We start from the raw sequence: 22,713 nt of genomic DNA, 5'->3' as shown, positions 1-22,713 counted from the left end.
CCTAAGTTATGGTGCCCAGAACTGAGCACAATCCCCCAGCTGTGGTCCATTCAGTGATTTCTGGAGGTTTGGAATAATATCCTTCCTTTCTCTTTAACAGCAGGCTCCCAACACAAAAGTAAATTACAGCAGACGCTGGAAATCAGAAATAAGAACAGAAAATGCTGGAAATATTTAACAGGCCCTCAGGCAGCATCTATGGAGGAGGAAACTGAGTTCACATTTCAGATCCATGACCTTTCATTCTGAAACATTAACTCCTCTTCAATAAGAGGCTGCCAAGATCATTACAGAGTTAACAAGAACTTTAAGCAGCCTCTTGAAATGTAGATAATTACATGTGTAAAGTTTGTGAGCAATACAAATACAAATAGCACTCCCCAGCCCCACTACCCCAGCTCCACTCCCAAACCAACTCCCCCAACCCCATTCCCCCTCAACCACACTCCCAAACTCACTCCCCCCAGCCCCACTCCCCCCAGCCCCACTCCCCCCAGCCCCACTCCCCCCAGCCCCACTCCCCCCAGCCCCACTCCCCCCAGCCCCACTCCCCCCAGCCCCACTCCCCGCAGCCTGACTCTCGCACCAAAACACCATCCCACACCCATAAGCCCACCATCATCCCCCTATGCCCCCACACCACTACCTGCACGCCCCCAGACCGTGCATCAGCAGGAGCAGTGACTATGGAACTATTCCCTCCACCAATTAAACAGCTTCAAGCACTTAAACAGGACAGTGATCAGACCAGGGATTCACCTCACTAGCAGCACACTGCTCAAAACTACAGGGAACAACAAAGAATTCAGACTATGAAATCGATTCAGATGCAGGGTAAAACCGATGGAAATCTTCATCTTCCTCATCGGAATCCTGGTGAGAAAGAGACAAAATAATCACACATAGGCTTTATCTTCTTACAGTAAACAGAACAAATTCTCCCAGGGCAGGTACAGCACGGGGTTAGATACAGAGTAAGGCTCCCTCTACATCGTCCCCATCAAATGCTCCCAGGACAGGTTCAGCACGGGGTTAGATACAGAGTAAAGCTCCCTCTACACTGTCCCCATCAAACACTCCCAGGACAGATACTGCACGGGGTTAGATGCAGAGTAAAGCTCCCTCTACACTGTCCCCGTCAAACACTCCCAGGACAGGTACAGCACAGGGTTAGATACAGAGTAAATCTCCCTCTACACCGTCCCCATCAAACACTCCCAGGACAGGTACAGCATGGGGTTAGGTACAGAGTAAAGCTCCCTCTACACCGTCCCCATCAAACACTCCCAGGCCAGGTACAGCACAGGGTTAGATAAAGAGTAAAGCTCCCTCTACACCGTACCCATCAAACACTCCCAGGACAGGTACAGACTGGGGTTAGATACAGAATAAATCTCCGTCTATACTGTCCCCATCAAACACTCCCAGGACAGGTACAGCACGGGGTTAGATACAGAGTAAGGCTCCCTCTACACTGTCCCCATCAAACACTCCCAGGACATGTACAGCACGGAGTGAGATACAGAGTAAAACTCCCTCTACACCGTCTCCATCAAACACTGCCAGGACAGGTACAGCATGGGGTTAGATACAGAGTAAAGCTCCCTCTACACTGTCCCCATTAAACAGTCCCAGGGCAGGTACAACACGGGGTTAGATACAGAGTAAAACTCCCCCTCGACTGCCCCATCAAACAATCCCAGGACAGGTATAGCGCGGGCTTAGATAAAGCATAAAGCTCCCCCTACATTGTACCCATCACATGCTCCCAGGGCAGGTACAGCACAGGGTTAGATACAGAGTAAAACTCCCCCTCGACTGCCCCATCAAACAAACCCAGGACAGGTATAGCGCGGGCTTAGATACAGTATAAAGCTCCCCCTACACTGTACCCATCACACGCTCCCAGGGCAGGTACAGCATGGGGTTAGATACAGAGGAAAGCTCCCTATACACCGTCCCCATCAAACATTCCCAGGACAGGTACAACGCGAGGTTAGATACAGAGTGAAGCTCCCTCTACACTGTCTCCATCAAACGCTACCAGGGCAGGTACAGACCGGGGTTAGATACAGAATAAATCTCCCTCTACACTGTCCCCATCAAATACTCCCAGGACAAGTACAGCACGGGGTTAGATACAGAATAAATCTCCCTCTACACTGTCCCCATCAAACACTCCCAGGGCAGAAGCAGAATTACCTGGAAAAACTCAGTAGGTCTGGCAGCATCGGCGGATATGTACAGCACGGAGTTAGATACAGAGTAAGGCTCCCCCTCAACTGTCTCCATCAAACATTCCCAGCACAGGTACAGCACGAGTTTACTTGCAGAGTAAAGCTCCCTCTACAATGTCTCCATCAAACACACCCAGGACAGGTACAGCATGGGGTTATATACAGAGTAAAGCTCCCTCCACAGTGTCTCCATCAAACACTCCCAGGGCAGGTACAGCATGTGGTTAGAAACAAAGTAATGCTCCCTTTACACTGTCCCCATCAAACGCTCCCTGGGCAGGTACAGCACGGGGTTAGATACAGAGTAAAACTCCCTCTACACTGCCCCCATCAAACACTCCCAGGACAGGTACAGCACGGGGTTAGGTACAGAGTAAAGCTCCTTCTACAATGTCCCCATCAAATGCTCCCAGGACAGGTACAGACCAGGGTTAGATAGAGTAAATCTCCCTCTACACCGTCCCCATCAAACACTCCCAGGACAGGTACAGCATGGGGTTAGGTACAGAGTAAAGCTCCCTCTACACCGTCCCCATCAAACACTCCCAGGACAGGTACAGACCGGGGTTAGATACAGAATAAACCTCCCTCTACACTGTCCCCATCAAACAGTCCCAGGACAGGTACAGCATGGGGTTAGAAACAAAATAAAGCTCCCTTTACACTGTCCCCATCAAACACTCCCAGGACAGGTACAGACCGGGGTTAGATACAGAGTAAAACTCCCTGTAGACCATCCACATCATACATTCCCAGGACAGGTACAGCACGGGGATAGATACAGAGCAAATCTCTCTCTACACCGTCCCCATCAAACACTCCCAGGACAGGTACAGCACGGGGTTAGATACAGAGTAAAACTCCCCCTCGATTGTCCCCATCAAACAATCCCAGGACAGGTAAAGCGCGGGCTTAGATACAGCGTAAAGTTCCCTCTACACTGTTCCCATCAAACAATCCCAGGACAGGTACAGCACGGGGTTAGGAACAGGGAAAAGCTCCCTCCACAATGTCCCCATCAAATGCTCCTAAGACAGGTATTGCACGGGGTTAGATACAGAGTAAAGCTCCCTCTACACCGTCCCCATCAAAAATTCCCATGGCAGGTACAGACTGGGGTTAGATACAGAATAAATCTCCCTCAACACTGTCCCCATCAAACACTCCCAGGACAGGTACAGCATGTGGTTAGATACAGAAGAAATCTCCCTCTACACTGTTCCCATCAAACACTCCCAGGGCAGGTACAGCATGGTGTTAGAAACAAAGTAAAGCTCCCTTAACAATGTCCCCATCAAAGGCTCCCTGGGCAGGTACAGCACGGGGTCAGATACAGAGTAAAACTCCCTCTACACCGTCTCCATCAAACATGCCCAGGACAGGTACAGCACAGGGTTTGATACAGGGTAAAGCTCCCCCTACACTGTCCCCATCAAACACTCCCAGGACAGGTACAGCACGGGGTTACATACAGAGTAAGGCTCCCTCTACACTGTCCCCATCAAACACTCCCAGGGCAGGTACAGCATGGGGTTAGAAACAAAGTTAAGCTTCCTTTACACTTTCCCCATCAAACGCTCCCAGGGCAGGTACAGGCGGGGTTAGATACAGAGTAAAACTCCCTCTACACCGTCTCCATCAAACATGCCCAGGAGAGGTAAAGCACAGGGTTAGATACAGAGTAAAGCACCCCCTACACTGTCCGCATCAAACACTCCCAGGACAGGTACAGCACGGGGTTAGATACAGAGTAAAACTCCCCCTCGACTGTCCCCATCAAACACTCCCAGGGCAGGTACAGCATGGGCTTAGATACAGAGTAAAGCTCCCTCTGCACTGTCCATATCAAACACTCCCAGGACATGTACAGCACGGGGTTAGATACAGCGCAAAGCTCCCCCTCGACAGTTCCCATTAAACAATCCCAGGACAGGTACAGCACGGGGTTAGGTACAGAGTAAAGCTCCCTCTACAATGTCCCCATCAAATGCTCCTCGGACAGGTACTGCACGGGGTTTGATACAGAGTAAAGCTCCCTCTACACCGTCCCCATCAAAAACTCCCATGGCAGGTACAGACCGGGGTTAGATACAGAATAAATCTCCTTCTACTCTGTCCCCATCAAACACTCCCAGGACAGGTACAGCATGAGGTTAGAAACAAAGTTAAGCTGCCTTTACACTTTCCCCATCAAACGCTCCCAGGGCAGGTACAGACGGGGTTAGATACAGAGTAAAACTCCCTCTTCACCGTCTCCATCAAACATGCCCAGGAGAGGTACAGCATGGGGTTAGATACAGAGTAAAACTCCCCCTCGACTGTCCCCATCAAACACTCCCAGGGCAGGTACAGCATGTGGTTAGAAACAAAGTAAAGCTCCCTTTACACTGTCCCCATCAAACGCTCCCTGGGCAGGTACAGCACGGGGTGAGATACAGAGTAAAACTCCCTCTACACCGTCTCCATCAAACACTCCCAGGACAGGTACAGCATGGGGTTAGATACAGAGTAAAGCTCCCTCTACACTGTCCCCATTAAACAGTCCCAGGGCAGGTACAACACTGGGTTAGATACAGAGTAAAACTCCCCCTCGACTGACCCATCAAACAAACCCAGGACAGGTATAGCGCGGGCTTAGATACAGCGAAAAGCTCCCCCTACACTGTACCCATCACACGCTCCCAGGGCAGGTACAGCATGGGGTTAGATACAGATTAAAGCTCCCTATACACCGTCCCCATCAAACATTCCCAGGACAGGTACAACGCAAGGTTAGATACAGTGTGAAGCTCCCTCTACACTGTCTCCATCAAACGCTACCAGGGCAGGTACAGCACGGGGTTAGATACAGAATAAATCTCCCTCTACACTGTCCCCATCAAACACTCCCAGGGCAGAAACAGAATTACCTGGAAAAACTCAGTAGGTCTGGCAGCATCGGCGGATATGTACAGCACGGAGTTAGATACAGAGTAAGGCACCCCCTCAACTGTCTCCATCAAACATTCCCAGGACAGGTACAGCACGAGTTTTCTTGCAGAGTAAAGCTCCCTCTACAATGTCTCCATCAAACACACCCAGGACAGGTACAGCACGGGGTTATATACAGAGTAAAGCTCCCTCCACAGTGTCTACATCAAACACTCCCAGGGCAGGTACAGCATGTGGTTAGAAACAAAGTAATGCTCCCTTTACACTGTCCCCATCAAACGCTCCCTGGGCAGGTACAGCACGGGGTTAGATACAGAGTAAAACTCCCTCTACACTGCCCCCATCAAACACTCCTAGGGCAGGTACAGCATGGGGTTAGATACAGAGTAAAGCTCCCTATACACCGTCCCCATCAAACATTCCCAGGACAGGTACAGCGCGAGGTTAGATAGAGGGAAGCTCCCTCTACACTGTCTCCATCAAACGCTCCCAGGGCAGGTACAGACGGGGTTAGATACAGAATAAAACTCCCTCTACACCGTTTCCATCAAACATGCCCAGGACAGGTACAGCACAGGGTTAGATACAGAGTAAAGCTCCCCCTCGACTGTCCCCATCAAACAATCCCAGAACAGGTACAGAACGGGGTTAGGTACAGAGTAAAGCTTGCTCTACAATGTCCCCATCAAATGCTCCCAGGACAGGTACAGCATGGGGTTAGATACAGAGTAAAGCTCCCTCTACACTGTCCCCATCAAACACTCCCAGGGCAGGTACAGCACAGGGTTAGATACAGAGTTAAGCTCCCTTTACACTTTCCCCATCAAAAGCTCCTAGGGCAGGTATAGACGGGGTTAGATACAGAGTAAAACTCCCTCTACACTGTCTCCATCAAACATTCCCAGGACAGGTAAAGCACAGGGTTAGATACAGAGTAAAGCTCCCCCTACACTCTCTGCATCAAACACTCCCAGGGCAGGTACAGCATGGGCTTAGATACAGAGTAAAGCTCCCTCTGCACTGCCCATATCAAACACTCCCAGGACATGTACAACACGGGGTTAGATACAGCGTAAAGCTCCCCCTCGACAGTTTCCATCAAACAATCCCAGGACAAGTACAGCACGGGGTTAGGTACAGAGTAAAGCTCCCTCTACAATGTCCCCATCAAACACTCCCAGGACAGGTACTGCACGGGGTTTGATACAGAGTAAAGCTCCCTCTACACCGTCCCCATCAAAAACTCCCATGGCAGGTACAGCACGGGGTTAGATACAGAATAAATCTCCTTCTACTCTGTCCCCATCAAACACTCCCAGGACAGGTACAGCATGGGGTTAGAAACAATGTTAAGCTCCCTTTACACCATCCCCATCAAACGCTCCCAGGGCAGGTACAGATGGGGTTAGCTACAGAGGAAAACTCCCTCTACACCGTCTCCATCAAACATGCCCAGGACAGGTACAACACAGGGTTAGATACAGAGTAAAGCTAACCCTACACTGTCCACATCAAACACTCCCTGGACTGGTACAGCACGGGGTTAGATACAAAGTAAAAGTCCTCCTCGACTGTCCCCATCAAACACTCCCAGGACAGGTACAGCATGGGGTTATATACAGAGTAAAGCTCCCTCTACAATGTCTCCATCAAACACTCCCAGGGCAGGTACAGCATGGGCTTAGATACAGAGTAAAGCTCCCTCTGCACTGTCCCCATCAAACACTCCCAGGACAGGTACAGCATGGGGTTAGATACAGAGTAAAGCTCCCTATACACCGTCCCCATCAAACATTCCCAGGACAGGTACAGCGCGAGGTTAGATACAGAGGGAAGCTTCCTCTACACTGTCTCCATCAAACGCTACCAGGGCAGGTACAGACCGGGGTTAGATACAGAATAAATCTCCCTCTACACTGTCCCCATCAAATACTCCCAGGGCAGAAGCAGAATTACCTGGAAAAACTCAGCTGGTCTGGCAGCATCGGCAGATATGTACAGCACGGGGTTTGATACAGAGTAAGGCAGCCCTCGACTGTCTCCATCAAACACTCCCAGGACAGATACAGCACGAGTTTACTTACAGAGTAAAGCTCCCTCTACACTGTCTCCATCAAACACTCCCAAGACAGGTACAGCACAGGGTTATATACAGAGTAAAGCTCCCTCTACAGTGTCTCCATCAAACACTTCCAGGGCAGGTACAGCAGGTGGTTAGAAACAAAGTAAAGCTCCCTTTACACTGTCCCCTTCAAACGCTCCCAGGGCAGGTACAGCATGTGGTTAGATACACTGCCCCCATCAAACACTCCTAGGACAGGTACAGACCGGGGTTAGAAACAGAGTAAAGCTCCCTCTACACTGTCCCCATCAAACACTCCCAGGACAGGTACAGCAGGGGTTAGATACAGAATAAATCTCCCTCTACACTGTCGCCATCAAACACTCCCAGGGCAGAAGCAGAATTACCGGGAAAAACTCAGCAAGTCTGGCAGCATCAGCGGTCATGTACAGCACGGGGTTAGATACAGAGTAAGGCTCCCCCTCAACTGTCCCCATCAAATAATCCCAGGACAGTTACAGCGCGGGCTTAGATACAGCGTAAAGCTCCCTCTACAATGTCCCCATCAAATGCTCCCAGGACAGGTACTGCACGGGGTTAGATACAGAGTAAAGCTCCCTATACACCGTCCCCATCAAACATTCCCAGGACAGGTACAGCGCGAGGTTAGATACAGAGGGAAGCTTCCTCTACACTGTCTCCATCAAACGCTACCAGGGCAGGTACAGACTGGGGTTAGATACAGAATAAATCTCCCTCTACACTGTCCCCATCAAATACTCCCAGGGCAGAAGCAGAATTACCTGGAAAAACTCAGCTGGTCTGGCAGCATCGGCAGATATGTACAGCACGGGGTTTGATACAGAGTAAGGCAGCCCTCGACTGTCTCCATCAAACACTCCCAGGACAGGTACAGCACGAGTTTACTTACAGAGTAAAGCGTCCTCTACAATGTCTCCATCAAACGCTCCCAGGGCAGGTACAGCATGTGGTTAGATACAGAGTAAAACTCCCTCTACACTGCCCCCATCAAACACTCCTAGGACAGGTACAGACCGGGGTTAGATACAGAATAAATCTCCCTCTACACTGTCGCCATCAAACACTCCCAGGGCAGAAGCAGAATTACCGGGAAAAACTCAGCAAGTCTGGCAGCATCAGCGGTTATGTACAGCACGGGGTTAGATACAGAGTAAGGCTCCCCCTCAACTGTCCCCATCAAATAATCCCAGGACAGTTACAGCGCGGGCTTAGATACGGCGTCAAGCTCCCTCTACAATGTACAGGTACAGCACGAGTTTACTTACAGAGTAAAGCTCCCTCTACACTGTCCCCATCAAACGCTCCCAGGACAGGTACTGTACGGGGTTAGATACAGAGTAAAACTCCCTCCACACTGTCTCCATCAAACACTCCCAGGCAGGTACAGCATGGGGTTAGAAACAAAGTTAAGCTCCCTTTACACTGTCCCCATCAAACGCTCCCAAGGCAGGTACAGACGGGGTTAGATACAGAGTAAAACTCCCTCTACACCGTCTCCATCAAACACTCCCAGGACAGGTACAGCATGGGCTTAGATACAGAGTAATGCTCCCTCTACACTGTCCCCATCAAACACTTCCAGGACGGATACAGACCGGGATTAGATACAGAGTAAAACTCCCCCTCGACTGTCCCCATCAAACACACCAAGGACAGGTACAGCACGGGGTGAGATACAGAGTAAAGCATGCCTCTACACTGTCTCCATCAAACACTCCCAGGGCAGGTACGGCACGGGCTTAGATACAGAGTAAAGCTCCATCTGCACTGTACCCATCAATCACTCCTAGGACATGTACAGTACGGGTTTAGATACAGAATAATTCTCCCTCTACACAGTCCCCATTAAACACTCCCAGGGCAGGTACAGCATGGGGTTAGAAACAAAGTAAAGCTCCCTTTACACTGACCCCATCAAACGCTCCCAGGGCAGGTACAGCATGGGGTTAGCAACAAAGTTACGCTCCCTTTACACTGACCCCATCAAACGCTCCCAGGGCAGGTACAGACGGGGTTAGATAGAGAGTAAAAGTCCCTCTACACCGTCTCCATCAAACATGCCCAGGACACGTACAGCACAGGGTTAGATACAGAGTAAAACACCCTGTCGACTGTCCCCATCAAACACTCCCAGGACAGGTACAGCATGGGGTTATATACAGAGTAAAGCTCCCTCTACACTGTCTCCATCAAACACTTCCAGGGCAGGTACAGCATGGGCTTAGATACAGAATAAAGCTCCCTCTGCACTGTCCCCATCAAACTCTCCCAGGACATGTACAGCACGGAGGTAGATACAGAGTAAAGCTCCCCCTCGACTGTCCCCATCAAACACTCCCAGGACAGGAAAAGCACGGGGTTAGATACAAAGTAAAGCTCGCTCTACACTGTCTCCATCAAATACTCCCAGGGCAGGTACAGACGGGATTGGATACAGAGTAAAGCTTCCTCTACACCGTCCACATCAAAAACTCCCATGGCAGGTACGGACCAGGGTTAGATACAAAGTAAATCTCCCTCCATGCTGTCCACATCAAACACTCCCAGGACAGGTACAGCACGGGGAATGATACAGAGTAAAGCACCCTCTACAATGTCCCCATCAAATGCTCCCAGGACAGGTACAGACCAGGGTTAGATACAGAATGAATCTTCCTCTACACTGTCCCCATCAAATACTCCCAGGACAGGTACAGCACAGGGTAAGATACAGAGTGAAGCTCCCTCTACACTGTCTCCATCAAACACTCCCAGGGCAGGTACAGACGGGGTTAAATAAATAGTAAAACACCCTCTACACCGTATCCATCAAACACTCCCAGGACAGGTACAGCACGGGATTAGATACAGAGTAAAGCTCCCTCTACACTGTCTTCATCAAACACTTCCTGAGCAGGTACAGCACGGGGTTAGATACAGAGTAAAGCTCCCTCTATACTGTCCCCATCAAACACTCCCTGGGCAGGTACAGCACGGGGTTAGATACACTTTTGAGGATGAGCGTTCCAAAGACTCAGCACCCTCTGAGTGAACAAATTCTCATCTCTAATTTAAATGGGTGACGCCTTATTTTTAAACAGTGACTGCTAGTTCTAGATTCTCCAACAAGAGGAAATATTCTCTCCCCATCCACTCTCTCCAGACTCCTCAGGATCTTAACTGTTTTAATCAAGTTGCCTCTTACTCTTCTAAACTCCAGTGGATACAAGCCTAACCTGCCCAGCCTTTCTTCAAGAGACAATCGCCCATTCCAGGTATTAGTCTGGTAAACATTCTCTGAACTGCTTCCAACCCATTTATATCTTACCTAAAAATAAGGAGACCAGTGCACCAGGGGTGGGGAACCCCCAGTCCAGGCTGGATTCTGCCGTTTGCACTTTTTTATCTGCACTGCCCACCCCGCCACACCCCCTCCTCTCCCACCTCCAACCCCCCGTTACCCCCACCCCCCCACCCCCCCACCGCCTGCTACACTCTGGGCCAGCCGCCACCATGTTCTGATGTCTGAGCCTCGGCCAGAGCCACCAGAGGCCAGGCTCTGGGGAGGGAGCGAGGCCTGAGATGCAGGAGCAGGAGCGCAGGGCAGGGATGGGAAGCTGCCGGCTGCCGATCAGGTGGGGAAGTGTGAGCGACCCGGACAGCCACAGTGGAGGCCAACTCAAGAAGCTTAATAGGAAAGGTCTGAGAACAGAGCCTCAGGTCAACCATGACTGGGCTGGTCAGAATGATTTCTGCTGCAGCGGAAGTGGAGAATAAAGGAGGACAGGAAAAATTACTTTTATACCATGGAACAGAAAGAAGACAAGCAAGCACTTTAGTACTCTTTATCCACTTCTAATAACTTTCTATTATGTTATCTAATTTTCAATAAGATAGTCAGTGTACTAAATGCTCAGATCTCAACTCAGAGAACTTCATTTCCCAGATGGGTCTGACAGAGATACAATCCTTTCCAGGATAGAGGAACTTGTGGGGACAGCACAGAAATTAGAAGTTCCACACAATGAACTTTATAGTGAGTAACCCGGGGTGGGGGAGAAAGGGAGCAAGACACCTGGCTCCATCGGTGGCTCACCACCACACCCGCCCCACCCCCTCCAGCCCTATTGGTGTCCCAGGACAGGGGCTCAGCCCCTGAGACTGAGGGAGAGGCCCAGGCTCCAAGCCCAGGTGCAGCCTCAGACTGGGTGTTGGCCAGAGCCTTGGGTTGTTCAGCCACTGACCTGGGCTGGTTTGGGGGTGAGACAGAGTGGGAAAGGAGATGAGAGAGAGAAACAGAATGGGAGAATAGAGAGAGAGAGAAGGGCTGATTGGGAAAGGACAGAGAAAGAGAGAGAGAGAGACACACATTCACAGAGAGAGAGACACACACCGACAAAGGAGAGAGAGAGAGAGACAGAGAGAATGGGAAAAGAAAGCAAGCAATAAGTTGAGCTGAATTTCAGGAGTGCTGTGATTGAGACACAGAAGCTGTGCTGCTCATTAGGGAAAAACAAACTCTGCGATCGCATTAAAGTAGTAGGATGAGTTGAACATTTCTGTATTCTCTCTTTAAAAAAATAAATTAAGCTGGTTTTTATATGTATGCGGCCCCTGACTGACCTTGTCTGTGTGTGACTGGCCCTTTTTAAGAAAAAGGTTCCCCACCCCTGCTGTGCACAGTACTCCAGATGTAGTCTTCCTGTGTCCTTTTTAACTGAAGCATAACCTTCTCTACTTTTATATTCAATTCCCCTCACAATAAACAATAACATTCTATTAGCTTTCCTAATTACTTACTGTAACTGCATACTAACCTTTTGTGATTCATGCACTAGGGCACCCAAATCCCTCTGCATCTCAGAACTCTGCAATCTCTCACCATTTAGACAATAAGCTTCTTTTTTATTCTTCCTGCCAAAATGGACAATTTCTCATTTTCCCACATTATACCCCATTTGCCAGATCTTTGCCAACTCACTTAACCTATCTATGTCCCTTTGTAGCCTCCTTATGTCTTCTTCACAGCTAACTTTCCTACCTATCTTTATGTCGTAAGCAAATTTAGCAACCTTACCTTCGGTCTTTTCATCTAAGTCATTTCTATAAATTGTAAAAAGTTGAGGCCCCAGAACTGATCCCTGTGGCACACCACTTGTCATATCCTGCCAACCAGAAAATGACCATTTATGCCAACTCTCTGCTTCTGTTAGCTAGCCAATCTTCTATCCATGCCAATAACATATACCCCCTACACCATGAGCTTTTATTTTCCACAATAACCTTTGATGTGGCACCTTCTCAAATGCCTTCTGGAAATCTAAGTACAGTACATCTACCGGTTCCCCTTTATCCACACCACATATTACTTTTTCAAACACCACCAATAAATTGGTTAAGCATTATTTCCCTTTCTTGACTCTGCTTGATAACATTGAATTTTTCCAAGTGCCCTGTGGCACACCACTTGTCATATCCTGCCATCTTTAGTAATAGCTTCTAACAATAGCTTCTAATTTAAATGGAGAGAGACTGCAGAATGCTGTGGTACAGAGGGATCTGGGTGTCCATGTACAGGAATCACAAAAAGTCAGGAAGGAAAATGGAATGTTGGTGTTTCTTGCAAGGAGGTGAAGTATAAAAGTAGGGAAATCTTGCTACAACTGTACAGGGTATTGGTGAGACCACACCTGGAGTACTCCGTACCAGTTTTGGTCTCCTACTTAAGGAAGGATATTCTTGCACTGGGAGCAGTTCACAGAAGGCTCACTCAGCTGATTCCTGGGATGAGGGAGTTGTTTTATAAGGAAAGTTTGAGCAGGTTAGCCTTATTTTAGAAGTTTAGAAAAATGAGAGGTGATCTCATATAAAGATATAAGATTCTGAAGGGCCTTGACAGGGTGGATGCTGAGGGGATGTTTCCTTTTGTGTGAGAATCTAGAACCAGGGGACACAGTTTCAGAATAAGGGGTCTCCCATTTAAGTTGGAGATGAGGCAAATTTATTCTCTGAGGGTTGTTAGTCTTTGGAATTCTCTTCCCCAGAGAGCAGTGGAGGTTGGGCCAATAAATATATTCAAGGCTGAATTAGACAGATTTTTGACTGACGAGGGACTTAAGAGTTTTGGGGCACAGGCAGGAAAGTGGAGTTAAAGCCACAACCATATCAGCCTTGACTTTATTGAATGGCAGAGCAGGCTCGAGGGGCCGAATGGCCTACTCCTGCTATTTCTTATGATCTTATGATTCAGGCTGCTGAGGTTGTGAATGGATTCACCTTCAGGGCCCCAAGGACCAACCCTCCACCCCCTTGCCCCGTGAGCCCCACTCCCCCAAAGAGCAAAGAAGAAGTTGGTGTCCAGTAGTCAGATGTTGTGTTCTGAGATTCCCACCTGGAAACATGCAGCACGTCGCAGGCAAATTCTGTTCCCCAGGCCATCCTCATTCTCATCCTCATCAACCCTGTTCAGGAAAATAGCTTCAGTTATTGTCTGTCACATGAGGCAAATAGGCACAATTCAATCCTCCATAATGACCAATTATTCATTAAAGAATTAAGTGTTTGTAGATCCAAAAATCAAACCAGCTAAACTGTCTCCTTCTCTAACTCATTCTTTCAGAGCATCAAGTGATGGGGAGGGGAGAGGGAGAGGGTGAGGGTTCAGGGGGAGGGGCATGGAGGGAGGGAAAACTGAGAGAACCAGAGGGGGAACTGAGGATTTTTTTTTTCCACACAGCAAGTTGTTGTGATCTGGAAGGCGCTGTTTGAAAGGGTGGTGGACGCAAATTCAATAATAACTTTCTACAGGGGAACTGAATATGCGAAAGGAAAAATATTACATGTCTATGGAGAAAGAGCAGGGGAGTGTGGGACAAATTAGATAGCTTGTCAAGGTGCCAGCAGAGGCACAATGAGCCTAATGGCCTCCTTCTGTGCTGAATTTTTCCATGATTCTCTGCTGTATTTATTCCTTAACCAGCAATTCTGCAGATGAGCTGATCATTTGTTTTCTTGCTATTTGTGGGATCTTCCTAAGTTTTCAATGGCTGCTGCATTTGGACTTGTAAAGAACATATCTTTTTATTTTTTGTTGTTACAATGGCTGCAGTTTGAAAGACATGACCACTGGAACAGGATGAGAGATATATACAATGTTGCAGTCCTGGAACAGGGTGTGAGTGTGAGTGTAGGGATTTAAAAAGGGGTAGACTTTAAGTTATAGTGTTAGAAGTTAGCAGTTCATATTTCTTTCTTTTGCCACTAGTTAACGACTGTTTGTTCAATAAACAGTTATTTACTTATTAAGTTTAGAAACCTGATGCTCATATTCTGTTAACCTAAATTAAACAGTTAGGTAGAATTGAGGCAATCTGGTGGTTTGGTCAAACTTTTCATATTTGTCATGGCTCGGGGAACAGTGGGGCCTGATATTACAGCGCACTGTCCCCAGTGAGTCGTGATAAATTCACAGAATCACAGAATTGTTACGGTGGTGGAGGAGGCCATTCAGCCCATCGTGTCTGCACTGGCTCTCTGAGCATTTTAACTTAGCACCAATCTCCTGCCTTTTCCTCGTAACCCTGCACATTGTTTCTATTTAGATAATCATCCAAAGCCCTCTTTAATGCCTTAATTGAACCTGCCTCCACCACACTTCCAGGCATTGCATTCCAAACCCTAACTACTCGCTGTGTGAAAAAGTTTTTTCTCACCTTGCATTTGCTTCTTTTGCAAAACACTTTAAAACTGTGCCCTCTGGTTCTTGATCCATTCATGAGCAGAGACAGTTGCTCCTTATCTACTCTGTCCAGGCCCCTCATTATTTTGAAAACTTCTATCAAGTCCCTTGTGCCAGGGTCTGGGATATCATTGAATGGCTGCAGGGCATCCTGAAGGGGGAGGGTGACAAGGCAGAGGTCATGGTACATATTGGTACCAATGACATAGGTAGAAAGAGGGATGAGGTCTTGCATCAAGAATTCAGGGAGTTAGGCTAAAAAGCAGCACCTTTCGGGTTGTAATCTCTGGAATACGCCCAGTGCCACGTGCTGGCGAGCTCAGAAATAGGAGAATAGCGCAGATGAATTCATGGTTTAAGAGTTGGTGCAGGAGGGAGGGTTTTAGATCCCTGGATCACTGGGACCATGTCTGGGGAAGGTGGGACCTGTACAAGCGGGACGGTCTACATCTGAACCAGGGCGGGACTAACATCTTTGCGGGCGGGTTTGCTAATGCTATTGGGAGGAGCTTAAACTAGTTCAGCAGGGGGAGGGGACACAGAATGTTAGCAGAATACGAACACATCATAATCCAGTAAAACAATCAAGTCAGAAGGAAGACAGCTGTTCCGCTTAGTTGAAGGGTCAGTCACGAGGGGACATAAGTTCAAGGTGAGGGGCAGGAGGTTTAGGGGGGGATGTGAGGAAAAACCTTTTTACCCAGAGGGTAGTGACAGTCTGGAATGCACTGCCTGGGAGGGTGGTGGAGGCGGGTTGCCTCACATCCTTTAAAAAGTACCTGGATGAGCACTTGGCACGTCATAACATTCAAGGCTATGGGCCAAGTGCTGGTAAATGGGATTAGGTAGGTAGGTCAGGTGTTTCTCATGTGTTGGTGCAGACTCGATGGGCCGAAGGGCTGCCTCTGCACTGTGTGATTCTGTGAAGTCTCCTCTCAGCCTTCTCTCCAAAGAAAACAGTCCCAACTTCTCCAATCTTCCCTCATAACTGAAGTCTCTCATCCCTGGAACCATTCTCGTAAACCTCTTCTGCACTTTTTTCAAAGCGTTCACATCCTTCCCATAGTGTGGCGCCTAGAACCGTACACAATACTCCAGCTGAGGTCTAACCAGTGTCTCATATAATTTCGTTATAACCTCCCTGCTCTTGTACTCTATGCCCCTATTAATGAAGCCTAGAATACTGAATGCTTTAGAAGCAGCTCTCTCTACCAGTCCTGCCACCTTTAATAACTTATGTGCATATATAACCAGGTCTCTCTGCTCCTGCACGCCCTTTAGCATAGTATTCTTTATTTTATACTGTCTCTCCATGTTCTTTGTACCAAAGTGTTTCACCTCGCACTTCTCCCCATTGAACTTCATCTGCCACCTATCTGCCCACTCCACCAATGTGTCAATGTCCTTTTGAAATTTTACACTGTCCTCACAGCTTACAATTCTCCCAAGTTTTGTGTTGTCCGCAAACATGAAATTGTCCCCTGCACATCAAGATCTAGATCATTTATGTATATCAGGAAAAGCAGGGGCCCCAATACTGACCCCTGGGGAACTCCACTACAAACCTTCCAGCCCGAAAAATGCCCATTAACCATTACTCTCTGTTTCCTATCCCTCAGCCAATTTTGTATCCATGTTGCTAATGTCCTTTTTATTCCATGATCTATAACTTTCCTCACAAGCCTGTTGTGTGGCATTGTATCAAACGCCATTTGGAAGTCCATATACACCACAACAATGGCCTTGCCCTGATCAACCATCTCTGATACCTCTTCAAAAAACTCCATCAAGTTAGACACAATTTTCCTTTAACAAATCCATGCTGACTCTTCTGAATCAATCCACATTTTTCCATGTGACTATTAATTCTATATCGAATAATTGTTTCTAGAAGTTTCCCCACCACCAAAGTTAAACTGACTGGTCTGTAATTGCAGGGCAGATCTTTATTGAATAATGTTTGCAATTCTCCAATCCTCAGGTGCCTCCCCAAATTGAGGGAACATTGAAAGATTATTGCCAGTGCCTCTGCAATTTCCACTCTCACTTCCTTCAGTATTCTTGGATGAGTCTCATCCAGTCTTGGTGCCTTATCAACTTTAATTATTGACAGCTTATCCAATATCTCCTCCTTTTCAATTTTAAACACTTCTAGTGACTGAGTTTCCTCCTCTGTCACCATGACCTGGGCAGCATCTGCCTCGTACATAAAGACAGATATAAAATATTCATTTCACACCTCAGCCATGCATCTTGCCTCAATGTGTAAATCCCCTTCTTGGTCACTAATCAGCCCTACTCCTCCCATTACCACCCTTTTACTATTGAGGTGCTTATAGAATACTTTGGGATTTCTTTTAATGTTAGTTGCCAGTCTTTTCCATAACCAATATTGTGACATTGTAAAGTAATTAATTTGGCAGTGACAGTACTGACAGCCGTGACATTTGGAGGCTGCCTGTTTGCAAAGGCAGTGGAAGGGACAAGGCTCCATCCTTTGTCCCAGAAATGAAGGCTCAGCTGGCTGAGAAGGGGGGCCAGAGAAAACAGGGGCCGGTGAAAAGAAGCCCCGGCTGAACCCACCCCCCCCAGTGGACCTGCCCCCGGTAAAACTGCCCCCCCACCCCCCACCCTGGTAAACCTGCCCCAGCTGGACCTACCCCATCACCACCTCTGTCAATGTTTTTTTAGAGCTGGATCTGAAGAAACCAAAAGTCTTGCCCATCCACAGCAGGAGTAATGTGACCACCAGCAGAGATGGAACAACGACCAGAAGCACCAACATGACAACCACACTGAGGCGAAATGGGAGCTCTATGAAAAGGAAGAGAAACAAGAGTAATTACAACCAGTCTATGCTGCTGTTTATATTACACCCAAGGCTTCCCCCATTCCATCTACCCGCTCCCAGTCTTTCAGTCAATCTTTCTATTCTCTTTTCTTTCATGTACTCCTTTAGTTTTCATCCAAGCTATTTATCTCAACCACCTCCTGTGGTTGCAAGTCCACATTCTAACCACACTCTGACTAAAGGAACTTATTTCCCTAAAATAGGGTGGATTTTCCAGGCAATTTTTCTTGGTGGACACATTAACCTTATTTACAAGACAGCAGCAGCAGCTACATGTATGCATCAAACTCTAGGACTAAAGAGGAACTGCCTCCTAGAGTTTCCCCATGCTGCTAACCCATCAGTTTACAAAGATCATACAACACAGGATTAATCTTAAAGCTACAGTCCTACATTTATCAAAACAATAATCACTACATTCCCTATTGGAATTACTACTATCTAGTGTTGATGCCCCCAGGTGACAGATAGACTGATAGCCTGCAGAGAAGAGGCAGTGGAACACAGGATGTCATAGGGCTAAGACCAGGGACTCAAGATAAACGCAAAACTATAAGGATGCTGGAAATCTGAAATAAAAATAGAAAATGCTGGAAAAGCTCAGCAGGTCTGGCAGCATCTGTGGAGGGAGAAACAGAGTTAATGTTTCGAGTGGGTGTGACCCTCCTTCAGAGGTAAAGAGAGGTAGAAATGTGATAGATTTTAAACTGTTTAAGAGGGGGTGGAGCAGGTGGAATAAGATAGAAGGTCAGAGATAGGTGACAGCGAAGGAGAGATTGACAAAGATGTCATGGACACAAGACAAAGGGAGTGTTAATCATAGCGGTAAAGAGTAAAGAAGGTGCTGATAGTGGCATAAAGGTGAGATAGCAGAAGCTGTTAATAGCAGAACAAGGGTCATCACACTGTGAAAGCAAAACATTAAAAAAAGTGACAGATGACCCTGTGGGGGAGGGGTGGTATGGGGAAAAAGGATTTAAAAAAGGATTTAAAAAAGAACAAATCATTAAATAAGGGGTGTAGAGGAGAGAGTCCATGGTCTAAAACTGTTGAATTCAATATTCAGTCCCGAAGGCTGTAAAGTGCCTGGTCGGAAGATAAGGTGCTGTTCCTCCAGTTTGCGTTGAGCTTCACTGGAACATTGCAGCAGGCCAAGGACGGACATGTGGGTACGAGAGCAGGGCGGTGTGTTGAAATGGCAAGCGACAGGGAGGGCTGGGTCATGCTTGCGGACAGATCGAAGGTGTTCTGCAAAGCGGTCACCCAGTCTGTGTTTGGTCTCTCCAATGTAGAGGAGACTGCATTGGGAGCAACAAATGCAATAGACTAAATTGAGGGAAGTGCAAGTGAAATGCTGCATCACTTGAAAGGAGTGTTTGGGCCCTTGGATGGTGAGGAGGGAGGAAGTAAAGTGGCAGGTGTTGCACATTCTGCGATTGCATGGGAAGGTGCCGTGGGAAGGGGATGAGGTGTTAGGGGTGATGGAAGAGCAGACCATGGTGTCCAGGAGGGAACTGTTCCTATGGAATGCCAACAGGGGTCATGAAGGGAAGATGTGTTTGGTGGTGGCATCATGCTGGAGTTGGCGGAAGTGGCAGAGGAGCTTAAGGCTGGGGCTCAAGGGTTAATTCTGGGGAAGCTGCACTGTCCAGACTGCGACTGACTGGTTCATGGAGCAGGTCCCCCACACTTGATCTACCCTCTCCTGTCAAGAAGTTCACAGGTATCGAAATTCATAACAAGCTTCACTCCCAAAGAATCAACACAGAGACTCGACTGGAGTCATTTGGTGAAAGGGGGTAAAGGGACAAGGGGAAAAGAATCAAGACTACTCCTTTCTGTGAGGCCATCTAGCTATAACCCTAAGCTTTCTGGAACAGGGAAAGGATGAAATTCAGCCTTGAAATTGGGATGTTTAAGGAGCAAGAATGTTCCGATAATCAGACATGCACTTTAACCAGCTTATTGAATGGTGAAGCAGACTCAATCGGCTACTCCTGCTCCTATTCCTTATGTTCTGACCTCTCTTAGTCACAGTGAGGGCAGTGCTCAGAATTTCACTGGTTACATCTGGCGGGTTCTGCACCACGCAACTAAATGACCCGTTGTCACTCTGCGTCAAATTCTTCAGAATTATGGAGGCGTTGCCTTTTCCAATCTCTCCGTTCCACAGGACTCGATCCTTAAAGGGGCCATGGAGGGCCAGAAATACCATGGACTGATAGTGAAGCACCTACGTTGGGAGAGAGATGAAGGTTGAACTGGTTTAGATGAAACATAAAGTTGATTCAATTCCATCCAGAGCAAAGATTTGTAGAAAACCCTCCCCCCCCCCAGCTCCCCCCGCACTGGCCACACCTGGTTTATTTTCTCCTGGAAGTCCATATCTGGCACTGGCCATGGGCAGTACTGTTGGCAGTCTTGCCATTTGTCACCATTAGTGTTGTTCATGATGGGAAATGAACAGAAGGTGCCCACAGCACTGACCATGGTGGGAGGCCTGTGTTGCTGCTTCAGCTGTGGCTCAGTGAGAGCACTCTCACCCTGGAGTCAGAAGATTGTGGGTTCAAATCCCACTCCAGGGCACACTCCTTGATCACAATGATCGCGGCTGACAACCCAGTGCATTACTGAGGGAGTGCTGCACTGTTAAGGTGCTGTCATTTTGGATGAGACATTAAACTGAGACTCTGTCTGCCCTCTCAGGTGGATTTAAAAGCCCTGTTAGCACTATCTGATGTCCTGGCCAATATTTATCCTTCAACAAATATCACAAAATACATTTATCTGGTCAACATTTCATTACATTTTCTGGGATTTGATTTGTGCAATTTGATTGCCAAGTTCCCCTACTTTATAGCAGTGGTTACATTTCAAATGTACTTCCTTGCCTATAAAACACTTTGGGATGTCCTGAGGTTGGGAAAAGTGCGATATTAATGCAAGTCTTTCTTTCAGTGGAATATCTTCACGGTTTAAACAGCCCTGACTGCACCTTGTCCCTAATCTGGAACAGCTGCAATACCAAATACTGACACTCAGTGGCGCATCCACCACATTTTAGAGCTCAGCCACCGTTCAGCGAGAGAGTCTGTCATTATCCCCTCCTGTTCTTACACCTACTCCCTTGAACAAGTAATCTCTCTGATTGTCCTAATGATGAATGGTGGTCAGGAGACCAAACAGGTCTCCGTGCAAGAGAAAGGAGGGAGGGGGAGAGAAGGTGGGGTAGGAGGGAGGGGGAGTGGAGGTGGGGTAGGAGGGAGGGGAAGAGCGGAGATGGGGGTAGGAGGGAGGGGCAGAACAGCTGGAGTAGGAGGGAGAGGGAGTGGAGATGGGGTAGGAGGGAGGGGAAGAGCGGAGATGGGGTAGGAGGGAGGGGCAGAACAGCTGGAGTAGGAGGGAGAGGGAGTGGAGATGGGGTAGGAGGGAGGGGAAGAGCAGCTGGAGTAGGAGAGGGAGGAATAAAGCACAAATATTGAAACAAAAGTGGAGATGAATTTCTGTTGTGTTTGGGTAAACTTCACTCCATGTCAATTACCTTTACATTAACAATGCAGCATTCTGGTTTAATTTAGGTTTAGGATATTTATACACACTGTATCCCAATACCCCACTGTGTACGCACACTCCCAGTCCCTGTACAGTCCTCAGTTACTGTAGATGAGCAATTTCTAAAATACCGTCACTCCTTCAGACAAGAGATAACCAAGGAAACAGTGCCAGGATTATGATCATCACGGCCCAGATGAAGCAGCAGCAACCAAAGGTCTTATGGAGTGAGCTCAGCCAGTTCATAGCTTGTGGTCGCCTGATGTATCACTGGCAGCAGAGGATCAGTTTGGAGGTAGCCTTTACTAACAGTCTTTCCTCAGCAGGTAAACACAGCAATAACTCTCAGGAAGGAAAGACCCAATAGACAGTGCTAATGACAATTAAACAAATACTAGATAGAAACATGGAGCTTTTATATACCTTATCTCAGTCACATGTGTAGGTTGCAAAATCCCACAGTGTGACTGAGAGATGGTGTATCAGGGTTGAAGGTAATTAAATATCATGTAAGAAAATAATTACCAACAAACTTGTTCCCTCAGTACTGATCCTCTGACAGTGCAGCATAGCCTCAGTACTGACCCTCCAGCAGTGCAGCACTCACTTGGTACTCACCCTCTGAGAGTGCAGCACTCCCTCAATACTGACCCTGTGACAGTGCAGCACTCCCTCAGTACTGACCCTGTGACAATGCAGCACTCCCTCAGTACTGACCCTCTGACAGTGCAGCACTCCCTCAGTACTGACCCTCTGACAGTGCAGCACTCCCTCAGTACTGACCCTCTGACAGTGCAGCACTCCCTCAGTACTGACCCTCTGACAGTGCAGCACTCCCTCAGTACTGACCCTCTGACAGTGCAGCACTCCCTCAGTACTGACCCTCTGACAGTGCAGCACTCCCTCAGTACTGACCCACCAACAGTGCAGCACTCCCTCAGTACTGACCCACCAACAGTGCAGCACTCCCTCAGTACTGACCCACCGACAGTGCAGCACTCCCTCAGTGCTGACCCTCTGACAGTGCAGCACTCCCTCAGTACTGACCCTCTTCTTCTTATCGTGTCCACAGACAGTCTATACATGGCCCAGCCAGAACTGGACACGTTTTTGCGCCTTGTTGTTGAATTCAGCAAGATCTGTAACAGTGCAGGGTTCCTCTAGCGATAGACATTGCAGGAGATGTTGCATAGTCTGTGGCTCAATTCGACATTCACAAGTTGTCGGGCAGGTTGTATATCCCCATTTGCTTAGCGACACCTTTGAACGACCTACACCAGTCCTAAGTCTGTTAAGGCACTTCCAGGTTGCCCAGTTGCAA

General features: G+C 48.0%; 1 protein-coding gene across 2 annotated transcripts in view; it reads right to left on the bottom strand.

The window, feature by feature from the left end:
• Nucleotides 1-632: 632 nt before the first annotated feature.
• Nucleotides 633-22,713, bottom strand: part of LOC121269720 (myelin protein zero-like protein 3) — a 29,047-nt gene continuing 6,966 nt past the window's right edge. For both annotated transcript variants that reach the window (XM_041174572.1, XM_041174573.1), the window contains exons 3-6: nt 19,863-20,073; nt 17,650-17,803; nt 13,643-13,712; nt 633-873 (exon numbers count right to left, since the gene is read on the bottom strand). In XM_041174572.1, the coding sequence (XP_041030506.1) occupies nt 811-873; nt 13,643-13,712; nt 17,650-17,803; nt 19,863-20,073 (498 nt within the window). In that variant the 3' untranslated portion in view covers nt 633-810. The remainder of the gene's footprint in view (nt 874-13,642; nt 13,713-17,649; nt 17,804-19,862; nt 20,074-22,713) is intronic.

This window comes from Carcharodon carcharias, chromosome 25 (genome assembly GCF_017639515.1).
Source record: "Carcharodon carcharias isolate sCarCar2 chromosome 25, sCarCar2.pri, whole genome shotgun sequence".
Taxonomy (NCBI): Eukaryota; Metazoa; Chordata; class Chondrichthyes; order Lamniformes; family Lamnidae; genus Carcharodon; species Carcharodon carcharias.
The sequence above is the reverse complement of the archived record's forward strand: the minus strand, read 5'-3'. Positions and strand labels throughout refer to the sequence as shown.